Below are 14,629 nucleotides of genomic sequence, written 5' to 3'. Positions count from 1 at the left end.
AAATACCATACTGCCTTCTGCCAGAAGCCTTAGTGCATAGGCTTTTAAAAATGGATAAGAAATTTTAATAATTTCTATAAAGGCCCATGTAATAGGGTTCTTTTATAATCGTGCCATAAAGTTCTTCACTATTCCATTGGTATTTGGTTGTCTCTAAGCCATTTTAAGTGGTTTAAATATGGCCATTGGTTAAAATATCAGAAGACTTTTTTTTCCCAGTAAAAATTATATAATCTTGATGGGTTCAAAGTATATTTTTGTTATACATTGCATAAAAAACTTCAAGTGTAAGAAGAATTAAAAAGCAGGTATTAGTTTTTAAAAGGTTTTTAAGGAACAAAGTAAAGATAGTATTTTGAAAATAGAAACTACTGTTGCTGTGTTCACCTTATAACAAGGCATGTGTATCCATGTTCTCTTAGGTGAGTGTAAATGTGAGGACACGTGGTCTGGATGCATAATGGGAGACACTGGGTGAGCCACTTCTGTTTGAAAATAACTCCCTCTTCCTTTCCCTACTGTGCTGTTGTCTTCTTAGGAATATGACACTTGATAACTTAGTGCATGGAACCTCACCACAGGCATTTATGAGAAAATCAGAAGTAAATAGTCTTAATGACCCTGTATATAAGATATTTTCACAAAAATAGCCTTTTATTTATGAAAACGGTTGATGTCAATTAAATTAGTAGACCTCAGAGATTTTTTTTTTAACCTGGAGTCTAGCCTAGAAATATAAGAAATGAGGAACAACTTTGTTTTTGATGGCATACCTTCTAATTCTCTTTCCTTTTATCTCCTTCAATTCTAATTAAATGGGTTACAAACAATAGTGTGCTGGTAAGTTGACTCTCAAACACAAAAATAAGAGAACAGCCTGGATTTGTGGCTTTCTCAGATTTCCATGGTGTAAATACACCCACAGTGGCTGATTTCACGCCATCGCTGATGGCTTCACAATGTGGTATCACTGGAAAAGGCATTGGGAAGAGCAGTGTACCATCTGCTCTCTTGAACAGTTTTCATTTTCATACCATCCTACCCTTTACACACTGTGAGACATCAATTCTTGTCTTCTTTTTTTTTTTGGTCTAAATAAATTTTATAATCAATCCTTTTATTCCTAGCTTCTCACTACTACCCTGCTTTAACCTTTGATCATCTTGTGCTGTTATTGTTTCGGCAACATTCCAAATACTTAGGCAACTTGCAGGCTCTCTCTCTCTTCCTGAGCCCCACTTCCATCATCATCACAAACGTATAAAGAATAAAATAGCAAACTCTGTAGATAAGTGTTCCAGCTATTTCCTGTTATCTAGCTTATAAAAATTAAAAGACTGCCTACCTGGTTAAATCTCCCTTGTGTTCTCCCTCATTGATCCTCAGCCAAGGTAACCGCTATCTTTAATTCGGTTCAAATTCACAGGTCTTTATAAATTTACTGTTTATATGTTTGTGTGTTGGAGTAAACCTAGTATTGCTTTGCATGATTTCAATTTATTTGAAAGACATCATACTGTATGTAGTCTTTTGTGATTTGCTTTTTTTTGATCAACATATCTGTGAGATTTATCCCTCAGTTAATATGTAGCTCTTATTCATTAATGCTGTTTGCTTGCTCAGAACTTTTGTGTCTCCGCTGTCTAAAGAGTAAAGTTTAAATTCCTTACTCCAGTATGTATATGTCCATAACCTTTCTTCATCCTAATTTGCAATCTTGTTTTCCTCTACTATTCTAGCTCACCATAATTGTACCTAAGTTTTCATCTTTCTTGGTTTGCTAACAATTCTACGTAGATTTCCAGCTTCTTAAAAATTTGTTCATTATAATTGTACATAAATTTACAACTTCTTTTGATTCCCCCAGTATATTCTCTTCATTGGGAATGTCTTTCTCCTTTTCCTCTAACCATATTTCTAAACATCTGAGATTTTATAATTTTAACCCCTGTATTATAATTTTATTCTATGGGTATTAACACTTGTTAATACCCAAATAGTTGTAAATTTTTGAGGGATTACATATTACACTAACTTGTATTACAGACCTCACATCGTGATCCTTTCTATACACGTGATTTTCAATAAACATTTATTTGAATTTTGAACTCATAGGATACAGTACAACAAGGAAAATAAGTGATAGAGGGAATGTATATGTATTTAAAATATTTTTCAAAGCATCCTTGGTCTTTCTGTTCAGTAATGAGAGAAAATGGTAAAGGTTCTACAATTATAATTTTCTAATAATTACTAAACTTCTTTTAAAAGCTATTTACTATATTTGATTATTCTGATGATTACTTTTTTGTAGACAATCTTCATAGCACTAAGCATAATATACAGTGAAATCAATGGCTACCCTTACATATGTATAGCTGTGTGCATTGGAACTCTTCTACATTAAATAGATACACGTGAGAGAAAAGTACTTTATATTAAACATTTTTTGATATAACACTAAATTTGATCTATACCAAATATCACAGCCCTAATTATGGATATATGTTTCCATGGGTGCATTCCCTCCCATTTCTGTTTTCTAAAGTTCCTCTGTACTGCTAAATGTTGGAAAGCGTGGTTGAAATTAATACCTTCAGTCCTATTTAACAGTAAAAAAAAACCTAAGATTTTTTAACTGAATACAATAGATGTGCACTACTCCACAAAGCAGAAGTTGTGGGGGCAGCAGCAGGAGAGAGACATGATACCTGCCTTTAGATACTTCAGGGGCTATGTTAAGGTAGAGGAATAAGGCTTACTTGAAAACAGTTAAGAACACAGAACTGTGTGTAGAAGTTGTAGGAAATCAAATGTGGTAAAATAAAGAGCAATTTGCAAATTTCAACTGTTTATATACAAAAAATGGTTCCCAGTGGGCGGGGAGTGAGTTTACTGTCACTGCTGAGTGTCGGAGCACAGCCTGAGTTGCTTCCACCTGTGCTGTGAGCAGGAGGCTGGGATAGGCTGTGACCCCAAGGGTGCCTGTGTTGGGGGGTGGGGATGCCTTTGTGGGAGGCCAGAGGAGGAGGACAGAACCCTCCTACGGGTTCTTAGAGTTAGTGACTTTTTACTTTGGCAGCAGGGAACCATCTCAGATTTTGACTGGTAATAAAGAGGGAACTCGAAGAAAGCCCAATATTAAATTCAGTAACTCTGGCAGAGATATATAGGATGGATTAGAGGGGAAGGCAATAAAGACCTGGGATGAGGTATAGGCATTAGAAGAAAAACAGAAGTAATGTATGTAAGAAACTTTTCAAGTAAAGTTTATTTCTTGTTTAGGAAAAGGAAGTGAAGGAAGTAAAGTAGTTGAGGCAACTTAAACCCACATTAGCTTTACAAGGAGAGTTTGGCATGAAACACTTCAAAAATGAGTTTAGGATAAATAATCATTATAAATTCCAGTAATTGATTCAGGAAGTATTAACCACTGTGTGAGAAAGAAGTGGGGATATAAATGGACACAGTCTTTGCAGGCTAGTGGGAGAGACTTTATAAAAACTATTCATTATTATTTTAATTGTTTTCTCCATTTTATCAAAGTTCAATATAAAACAATTTTTGGAAGATATAGCAAAAATTTTTATTGCTGCTTTTCTGCAATAGTAAGTAGGTATATAATACTGCAGTATTTATGCCAGTATTTTTCTCTTTCCATTTTATTATTGTCTTATAAAATTTGGTTCCTATTGAATATTTAGTTTATTAATTTTTTCACTTAACACTATATATAGTCAGCATTTTTGAGTCTATTCTTTAGCACTATGATTATTAATTACATGATATTCTGTTAATGTATCAGTTACCAGTTCTCTCACTATTGAACATTTAGGTTATTTTCTTATTATTACTATTATAAATTATGCTATCCTGATTATCTTTATTCATACATTTTTGTGCACATAGCTAATCATTTCCTCAAGAAAAATTTCTACAAGTAGAAGCACTAGATCTAAGAGTGTGCTCATGTTGAAGGTTCTTAATGCATATTGCCAAATTGTTCTCTAACCAAGTTCCTTTTTTCTTTTGACTTTTTACTACTTTTTTGGCATACATTTTCTTTTTTTTTAACAATCTCAAACTTGAAGAAAAGTTGAAAGATTAGTAACAAAGAATCTTTTTGTCCCTTGAATCATAAATTGCTAACGTGGTGCCCTATCATTCCTAAACACCTTAGTGTGCATTTTCTAGAAACAAGTATACCCTTCTACATAACCACCATACAAACAGTAAAATCATCTGATTCTTAGCCTTCATTTGAAATTGTCCCTGTGTTTCAATGATGTGATTTATAGCAAAAGGTTCAAGATCAGGCGTCACATTTCATTTTTATGTCTCTTTAGCCTCCTTCAGTCTGGAACAGTTCCTCAGTCTGTGACTTTCATGACTTAACACATTTATAGATTATAGGTCAGTTATTTCATAGAATGCTCTGCAGTTTGGATTCTAGCCCAGTTTTAATATTTAGGAATGATCCGTTGTGAAATAAATTTTTCCTGACTCTCCTTGATTAAAATTATAGGTACTGTACATGTGTGTTTCCTTTGAATGCATATGCAGTTAATGAACATCTCCCAGTCACTATTAGTCACCAAATCAAGAATTTAGAAATACACTGATTGAATAAAACTCACATGGATTGAATATAAATGTTGTACATGAGTAGAATTCTTTCATTTTAAAGAATAATATACAATTTTAACAAAGTTCAATTTTAAGACTAATTCATAAACAAGGGAGACAAGTTTTACCCAGCTATTGATTTTCTTTTTCTATAGCTATTATCTTCCTAAAAAGTTCACCCAGTGTAATATTGAAGAGTATCATGACTTCCTGAATAGTGGAGGTGGTGCCTGCCTTTTCAACAAACCTTCTAAGGTAATAAGTGTGATCAAGAGTTATTAATTATCAAATTTTAAGCCATTGAATCTTAGAGAACTTTTCAACGTGGCCTACATGTGTCTCAATATGCTAAATAACCGCATTTTCAAAGTCACCTTTAGTGTTAGGCATTTGGGGCTATTTTGATGAGGGAGAAAGCAAGTAGAAATAAGAGTGTTTCTGTCTGAAAAGTTTCCATTTTCTTTTTATATGGCAAAATGGTGAGTCTGAGTGAGCATACAAAAATGGTTTTATTTTACCTTTTTTATTTTCTTAATGCTTCCCCCCCCCCTTTGGATACCTAATCGCAGCTCATATAGGGAGAAAGGGGGAGATCTCTCCCTTCATCACTACCTACCACTGCCTTTCAGAATGAGCAGTGTGATTAACATTATACACACTTCTCAATTTGAAAAGCAAGGCTTCTTAAAGCAGAAAAGGAGAAAATCTTTCTGTACTTGGACTTTTTCATAGACTTTTTACAACTTGCAGAGCATCCTCTGGTCACTGACTAGAAAGCAGGTCTTCCTCCTGCATTTTGAAGCCTTTGCATGTTAAAGAACGCTTTGTCCTTGTTAGTTTTGTGAACTATGAAATGCTTTTGTGCACCACAGTGATATGTGGCATTGCCTTCATAATTTTACCTGGTTTAGTTCTCTATTCACTCCATTGAAATTCAGGAAATGTATCATATTGCATTGAAAAGCAAATTGACAATTTTAAGTCTCTGTAAAAGCTTTGGAAGAGATTTTTGAACTAAATCACTGCTGTCATAATAGCAATACAAGTCTTTTTACCAAAATAATTGATTATTTTAAACCCAAAGTAAGAGAATAAATTTATATTTCATATGGATAAGTTTCCATTCTGGCTTTTTTCATTTGCTATGATCACTTTCAATTGAAAATGAAATAGAGAAGAATTCACTCTTTTGTAGGAGAGGAGAAGGTATTTGAAATCTTTTTGTTTCCATTGTCTTTTTTCCCCTCTAGTTAGTTATGAGAAAGTGAGAGAGAGAGAGTGTGTGTGTGTGTGTGTCTATTTACAGGTGTTTGTGCAATTCCATTCTATAATATGTAAACTTTGATTAACTTTTTTGAGTGAATATTATGTATCTTGCACATAGCAGTTATTCACTATATACTAATTTTGCCAATCACCATAGGATAAATTATACTCCAAAGATAAAACTGATGGAGAGTTAAATAGTAAAAACAGACCTAAAATGTGCTGTTACACAGGCCAAAAATAGCTTTGATCTCTGGGACAAATTATTGTTACTGCTCTCTGCAAAGCTTTGTTAATAGGAGAAGCTGTATTTTATATTAAATAGATCAATGGATATATTAGTTTTTGTGGTGCTTTTCTTATTGTCTGTGAAGTAACTTTCTGTTTCAAAAGGAGATATTGTTAATAAAGGGCTTTCCACAGATGATTAAACTTGATCCTCAAAACAATTTTTTGATGTGGATGGATAGCTAATATTCTTGTTTTAGATATTAAAGTCTCTGACATAATAAGTAGTTTTCCCAAGATAAATAGTTGAGCCAAGATTTTAATCTAGACATTCTGACTCCAGATCTCTTTCCTACTGTTTGAAATGAAATTTTAAGAGTCAATCTGGCTTGGTTTGGGACAATAGTTAGATCATCTTTTATTTTGATGACATTCACCAGACCCTACCTGGTATGTATATTATATATTTATATAAGTATGTATGTAAAGCTGTATACTTTGTATATATTAAATATGAAATGAAAACAGAAGTAGACACTCTTGTTCTGAAGTTCTAAAGTCGTGCTTTCTAGTTTAGGAAAATAAAAATATATTTTGGAGTGACTAAGCAGGTATGACAAGTGTTTACAGGTGTGACACTTATGGTCTTTTTTCAGTCTTTGACACTGATTTTCCTATATTTTATTTCCCTTTTTGTTTTTCTTCCCACAGCTTCTCGATCCTCCTGAGTGTGGCAATGGCTTCATCGAGACTGGAGAGGAGTGTGACTGTGGGACACCTGCTGTAAGTGTGTGGGCATTTGATGATGGTTTTTAGGTAATTTGGGGTCATTCCATTTCCATACACTGAGACATACAGAGTGTCATGCCTGGACATTTTATACCATTATGGCAGAAAGATTATTATTGTGAATTTGTATATTTATTTAAGAAAACACGCTGGTACTTTTGGGAAAATGACACCATTTACTGCTGTTTTGCAAATGTTCATATTCCTTAGGAATGTGTCCTTGAAGGAGCAGAGTGCTGTAAGAAATGCACCTTGACTCAAGACTCTCAATGCAGTGATGGTCTTTGCTGTAAGAAGTGCAAGGTAAATAAATGTTAATTAGTGACCATTTGACAGAAAAAAGGACATATTAGATTGAATTGTTAAGCCTAATAATAATAAAATAGTATCTAGCACATATTAAAAGACTGAGTGCCAGGTACTTTACAGGATCCTCACTCAACCTTGTGAGGTGTGGTTGCTATTGTTATTTCCATCTAACAGATGAGGACACTGAGGTTCATAGTGGTTAAGTAGTTTGCCCAAGGTCTTACACCAGATGAGTCAGGGTGCCCGGCCCTGAACCCTGTGAATCCTGGGAGGCTGTCCTCTCTGTACTGCCTCCCTGAGGAGCATACAAGTTAAGTGAAACCAGGTGTTATTAATCTTTGAATAATGTTTAATTTTCTTTGTAAAGCCAAGCAGATATTCAGTAGATCCTTTTTTTCTTGTTGCTCAGCTTAGTATATCTCTTGCATTAGCTGTTAAATGAGCAAGAGAATACTTTTTGACATGATAATACCTTGCTTACATTATTGTGCATGAAAATTTTAGAATGCATCTTTACATACTTTATCTGTTTTCGTTCTCCCAACCAGCATCCTTATACCTGTCTCCAAATATTTAAGACTTCACATCAAGATGAATGATTATTTGGGTCTTACCTTCCCTAAAGAAACTAATTCTTTTTTTTTCTTCTCCTGTAATATCTGATATAATATTCTACATTATTTCTAAGGCTTAATATCTGTCTCTTCCTCTAGTCTGTACATTTCATGGAGCAGAGCTAGGTACCCACACAATAATTGGCATGGGTTCTCAGTAAATATTTGTTGAATGAATGAATAAATATGTATGGTACTCTCTTAATGATGATTTTCTGATTAACTTTAGTCTAATAAGTTAAAGGAGGGTTGAGTAGGAAACTGTCATAGTAAAAGTACTGTGTGCCAGAGATTGTGCTAAGCACTTTTTTTTTTTTTTTTTTTTGAGACAGAGTCTCACTTTGTTGCCAGGCTAGAGTGAGTGCCGTGGCATCAGCCTAGCTCACAGCAACCTCAAACTCCTGGTCTCAAGCAATCCTACTGCCTCAGCCTCCCAAGTAGCTGGGACTACAGACATGCGCCACCATGCCCAGCTAATTTTTTCTCTATGTATTAGTTGGCCAATTAATTTCTTTCTATTTATAGTAGAGACAGGGTCTCGCTCTTGCTCAGGTTGGTTTCGAACTCCTGACCTCGAGCAATCCGCCTGCCTCGGCCTTCCAGAGTGCTAGGATTACAGGCGTGAGCCACGGCGCCTGGCCAGCACTTTTAATTTATATCATTTTACATCTGAATTTCTCAACCCTGGCACTATTGACATTTTTGGCTGGATATTTCTTTGTTGTGAGAGTGTCTTGTGCATTGTAGAATATTTAGTAGCATCCCTGGATTTTACTAGTAGATATTAGCAGCACCCCTCCTAGTCGTTGACAACCAAAAATGTCTCCAGATATTGCCACGTGTCCTCTGGAGGGCAAAATCACCTTTGGTTAAGATTACTGTCTTAACCACTTTCATAAGCACACTTTTGGATAGGCATTATTATCCTAATTTTTACAATTAAGCAATATCCCAATCTCAAGCAAGTGAAATAACCTGCACAAGCTCACTCCGCTCACAAGGAATAGATGTGCAGTTATACCCCAGAGCTGCTGGCAGCCATTTCTGTTGTTTCCATTTTACCACTGTGTCTCCTGGCAGCTTTTTAAGACAAGCAGGCACTGGCAGAAATCTCTGAAAGCACTTTCTAAAAAGGAAGATTAAACTAAATGTGAAATAGACATTCTTTCATTTTGGCTACCACAACTGTTTATTCTGTCAGCTTCTCCCACTGCCACATCAAGGGATGGTGAATCATTTATCTTAGTCCTCGATGTTTTAAGTCTGCCCATTTATAAAATGCATGTAATGACACCTTTTTTCCTTTTAGTTATAGAATCAGACTCCCTGTGATATAATCATTTCAAGGAACAAGTACAAAATAATACATCTAAAATACGTAAAATAAAATGGCATGATTAACTGCTATCCTACAAAATGAATTACAACTGTCCCCGTCAAATAAGATCTTTTTTGCCATGTTCTCTACCACACACATCCCCACATCTCACTAACACCCTGGACTCGAAGGGGAGCCAGCATCAGGATAGTGAATGGAGGGGAGGGAATTAGAAGAACAAGATTAGAACTTGTGTGTATCTCTATTTTTTGTACATATGTCTGTAAGCCAGGGGTTGGCAAACTTTTTATATAAAGGGCCAGTTTAGGTTTCGTAGATCATAAAGACTCTGTCACACTCAGCTCTGCCTTTGAAAGCAGCCATTAAAAATATAGAAACAAATGGGCATGGCTGTGTTCTAATAAAACTTTATTAAAATAGGCAGCCAGCCAGATTTGGCCATCAGGCTGTATTTTACCAACCCTTGTGAAATAGTGCCTGTTTACTTGTTTATTTTTCTCCTCCCATTATTATATAAGTTCCAATAGGGCCAGGATTCTGATCTATTTATGTACCATTATATCCCAGCACTTGGAACAAGTCCTCCCTTGTTATGTTTCCTTTCAGTAGTTTCCTGTACATTCTTGAACATTTATGCTCTGATCTAAATTCTGTCCCACATCTGCTCATATTTCTACTCTAGATGTTCTAAAATTGTGGCTTGCCCCAATCCCAAGGAAGAAGAGAACGAGAACATGTAAAATTAAATTGCCTTGCTTATTTTCTTATTTTTATGGTCAGTTTACTCCCATTTATGGTCAGTTTACTGCACATTCCTTGTGAGCAAGGTTCTTGTCTTGTTCTCTGTTGTTTTCCCAGCAGCTAGAACAGTGCTTGGCACAATCTCAGTACTTTGTAAGTGCTTGAAAAATGGGTGAATGAACACAGATTTTGTTCAGATCTCCTTAAAAAAAATCCATTGAAATCCTCATTGGAGTTGGCAGTGGGCTGTGCATATTCTAGGAATAGCAGGAAACTCAAATGACTGGAGGGTTCTGAGCAGGGAGAGAAGATGCAGTTTATACAGAAAGTTGAGGAAACTGAATAATATGTACATTTGTGTGAGCAGAAACACAAGCATAGAAGGGTCCAGCTCCACATGTTGGAGAGGGAAAAAGAGAGGGCTTGAAGAGGGAAGGGGAAGTACAATAACTATGAATTGTTCTGTATTGTTATAGTGAACACTCTTGCGATTTATAAATCTGATGAGATTAACAATGAATTTGTACAACTCTCACACTTAGAAGTATTTGAGGTAGTTGAAAAAAGGAGAAAAAAACTCAAAACCCAAAAACTCCTATACAGCATAAATAACAGAAACATTAGAAAAGAATAAAAGACCAAGAGTTAAGTCTATCTAAATATGAGGCAGAAGAAAGGAAGGGAAAGCATGAAAGGAAATAGCTTTGCCAGAAAATCCAACTTTTTTTTTGTGATTCATCCTGAAATATAACTTTCAAATTCTTGGCAGATTAGGCAAAAAATGAGTAGTAACATGATAAAAGTGTCAGTAAAAATGAAGAGTGTAAATCTGAAAGCTATTTGCAAGGAAGCATTACTATTGATAGAACTTGGACTAGCTTGTCCTTGTGCACCATCAAGCACTAGCCGATACTTGCAGGATACTCTAAGGCTTATGTGTGATAACTAGGGGATGTGCTTCATGCACAAGAAACTCTCTCTTCCAATTATTAAAATAACATTTTATTCAGTACCTGTGGTTTTCACAGACTACCATCTTAAAATAGTTTTTAAGGTATTTATAGCCAAACAATTTTCATTTTAGGTTTTTTTTTGTTGTTGTTTAGATGATATTGTAAGAGTTCCCCCCCCCCTTTGACAGTTTTAAACATCAATTTTTGTTCATTTTAGTTTCAGCCTATGGGCACTGTGTGCCGAGAAGCAGTAAATGATTGCGATATTCGTGAAACATGTACGGGAAATTCAAGCCAGGTAATTTATAAAATAATTACTATCCTGTGGGAAAAATTGGGGGGAGGAGGCTTTAGTGCACTGACTGCCAGGAGATACATAAATGGACAAAATACTCATGTCTCTTTCACGTCTCTCTTTTTATTTTTTAGGTATTTAAATTTCAATAATCAGCATCATTTTGTCTTAACATTGAACTAACCTAAGACTGCATGCATGCCTTTTAACTATTTTGATTTTAGGTAGAGAGTATGACATGTTTTTCTTTTTATCTACTTACTGAAGGAAGAAACCAGACTCTTCAGCTGGTTGAGGAGAGCAGACCCTTTTCTCTTTCTTGACTCTTACTTGCACCACCTCAGCTTTTAATGGCTCCTCTTGAATTTAATTTTGTTGTAGATAGAAAAGCTAGGGAAATTGGATAAACTTTGGTTAGGGTTCACAGATTTCTAAAGGATCAGTGTATAGGTGGTCCTCACTTTGCATGATAATGATAAACCATAAAAATGACCAGGCAACTTAAAACCATGCAAAGTGGTCTTAATAATCAAAGAAAAATAGTGCAGTTGTTCTATATCTTTAAAAAAATGCTGTGAAACTATTAAAAGCTCTCTGACTGTTGTAGTTTTAAATGCACAGGGAAAGAATAAACTAATATTTATTTAGCATACTATAAATTAAAACCAAAACATTGAGAATTAAAGTATTTTTGTTGTTGTTGTTAAAAACTTTATCAGTAGTTTGAACTATGCTTGCCTTCTTATTGTAAACCTCACGATACAGAGCAAGCGTCTTTTCTATGCCCTGTTGATTTGTTACACTCCTAAGTTTGATCAGCTTTCAACATTTTTTATCCTTTGTGCTTTCAATGTCATGCAGTATCTCTGAGAGATGTGATGTTTCTTGCTGGCGTTACCTCCTCTGGGACATCTTCAGTTACATTGTATCCCAACTACTTCATTTTTGTCAAGTCCTCCTTCACTAAGTTCCTCTGTCTGCATATCTAGAGTCTTTTGAACAACAGTGTTAATGTTCCCACAGTCAGATATTTTTTCCTATAACTCCATTTGTGGCCAGATCGAATTTCACTTTGGGTGTCATCATTTTTCATTTCTTTGCTGCACTTCCATCTTTGTTGCCTAGTTCTCTCTTCTGCTTTTTCATTTTTGTAAAATGTCACATGGTGTCACTGGAAGACAAAAAGGCAACACAGCTATACAGTTTGCTGTCTGTGCATGAATTGGATAAACAAATGGGCAGTGACCAATGACTGACCGACTTTGAAAGAAGTGACAAGATGTGTCACTGATCATGATGGGCATCTGTTACTTGCCTGGGGGGATCAGTTGAAGAGCTAGTAGCAAAGCTGTGCTTTATGCAGTTACTCTTGATAACTGAAATTGGAACTGTGTTGTTGGGGGACGGGTGTTTTTTTTAACAAAACCATGGAAACTGAAATTCATGCATGCCGGAGCTGTGCAAAGTAAGGACTGCCTACATATTTTTTTTCTTCAGAGAAGAGGAATTCTATAGTGATCTACTTCTATCAACCATTAAAAATGCTTTATTTTGAAATTAGTCATCCTAAGAGGTTAAAGATCTTTCATATTGAAGTATTTTTCCTTTCTTGCTATCTCAGTGGCAATGTTTTCTAAGCTAACACCTAGTGATGATGAGGATTCAATGAATGATTACCTCTAAGGCTCCTAGGCAGAATGTGTTCAGAGCAACTTCTTTGGAATGTGATTATAAATAAGCAGGAATTTTAAAATAGTCCTAAATCCAAAGATGATGTGTGTACAAATCTAATATTCTTGTTGCCTTAGTTATAGCAGCATAAATTATTAATAATTAGAGATTAAAGTGATTGTTTAGTACATTGTTAGCTTAATACATTGTGTTACAGCCATTAAAATGGTACTACAGAAAAATTATGACATGAGGAATTTGTATGCTGACAATAAAAGGAAGAAGCAGAATATAAACTATTATCTATAAATTGATCATACTTGTGTTTAAAAATACCAATTTTTACAGAAATATGTGGAGATAAAAATGTGCCAAAATATAAAAAATAGCTACCTTTGGATGGTGGGAATATGAATGACTTCAGTCTTTCATTTTTTTTTATTTTTCATATTTCCCAACTTTTCTCCAATGACTGTATAATTGATGATAGAAAAAGATGCATAATAAATTTGAAAATTATGTCTGCTTATAAACAAGAATGCTTTGTAACTTTCCATAATTGCTGCAAAGGAAAAAATGGGGTTATAAAGCATGTCCTTTTCTAACATTCTAAAAGTAGACATCTGCTTGAATGTCATAATTTAAAGCATAAGGGCTATGTTGCTTTTTATGGCAAAAGAGAGAAAACTAGTTATTTGTCTACCTATGTGGACATACTCTTTGCGTTTCTTTTGTGCTCTTCTTTTCCTTGCTCTGAAGAATGGTGTATCTGTATGAAGCAAGATGCTCTTAATTGAACCATTAGCTGAGTCTATTGCAGTCAGTTCTTTTTATTTGCTGCTATGTAATAAACTGTTTTTGCTTCATATTTTTAGGGAAAAGTGCACCAATTGTTGCAGTTCCTCTTGCTTTCTCTTAATCTTTGTTTTTATTTTTAGATGGTTTAAGGGACTAGCCATATTACCAGAAGTGATTTTAAAAATGAAAGCATTGAAGGGCTTAGCTCAGCCTGATATTTTGCTCTGTGTTTGGTTCATAGTTTGTTCTTTTTCCCTAGTGTGCCCCTAATATTCATAAAATGGATGGATATTCATGTGATGGTGTTCAGGTAGGTCACTTCATTTTCACCTAAATTTTGCATGTGTACTAGCATGAAAGAAATACTGAAATCTTACCAAAATAGGAAGATCACTTTAAATGTTCTGTAATCAGTTCTGCAGATTAAAGGCCTTTAAAGTATTGGTCCATTATTTTACTCAATTATGTTTTCTTTTTCAGTTATCTGATGTAAGCAGACATTGCATCGATAATGGGTATTTTGTTTTCCATTTTAGGGAATTTGCTTTGGAGGGAGATGTAAAACCAGGGATAGACAATGCAAATACATCTGGGGGCCAAGTAAGTAAATTGTGTGGCTTGATCATTTTTAAAATTTGGTATCAGGCAGACTTCTCATGGACATGTATACTAGACATAAATGTTCTTTTTTTTTATATAATACATTCTTGAAACCAGTACAGAAGTAAATTTTTGACTACTTTATGACTGGGAGATTCTGGAAGCCACTGCAGGTCTCAGAAGGGACATGTTTCTGGAAATCGGAGTAATTTACCTCCTTTGAGAAGACACAACCCCACACATCTTTGCTAGTCCACCACACATGGTGCCTGTGGACAAATCAGAAGGTGCCTTTGCTGCCAGGCAGGTGAAGCCCATGCCAGGGCACACAGCTTGAAGAATAGACAAACCTAGATTTCAGCTCCACATATACTCTCCTCAGCTGAGTGCCCTTAAGCAA

At 35.1% G+C, this 14,629-nt stretch overlaps 1 protein-coding gene across 10 annotated transcripts in view; it reads left to right on the top strand.

The window, feature by feature from the left end:
- The window catches only part of ADAM22 (ADAM metallopeptidase domain 22), a 203,987-nt gene that overhangs the window by 146,685 nt on the left and 42,673 nt on the right, over positions 1-14,629 (top strand). For all 10 annotated transcript variants that reach the window (XM_012779568.2, XM_012779567.2, XM_012779572.2 and 7 more), the window contains exons 14-20: positions 423-474; positions 4,782-4,881; positions 6,832-6,903; positions 7,120-7,212; positions 11,083-11,163; positions 13,889-13,939; positions 14,166-14,229. In XM_012779568.2, coding sequence (XP_012635022.2) covers positions 423-474; positions 4,782-4,881; positions 6,832-6,903; positions 7,120-7,212; positions 11,083-11,163; positions 13,889-13,939; positions 14,166-14,229 — 513 coding nt within the window. The remainder of the gene's footprint in view (positions 1-422; positions 475-4,781; positions 4,882-6,831; positions 6,904-7,119; positions 7,213-11,082; positions 11,164-13,888; positions 13,940-14,165; positions 14,230-14,629) is intronic.

The sequence above is a fragment of the Microcebus murinus genome, chromosome 9 (genome assembly GCF_040939455.1).
Source record: "Microcebus murinus isolate Inina chromosome 9, M.murinus_Inina_mat1.0, whole genome shotgun sequence".
NCBI lineage: Eukaryota > Metazoa > Chordata > Mammalia > Primates > Cheirogaleidae > Microcebus > Microcebus murinus.
Note: the sequence above shows the minus strand (reverse complement) of the source record. Positions and strands in the feature narration are given on the sequence as shown.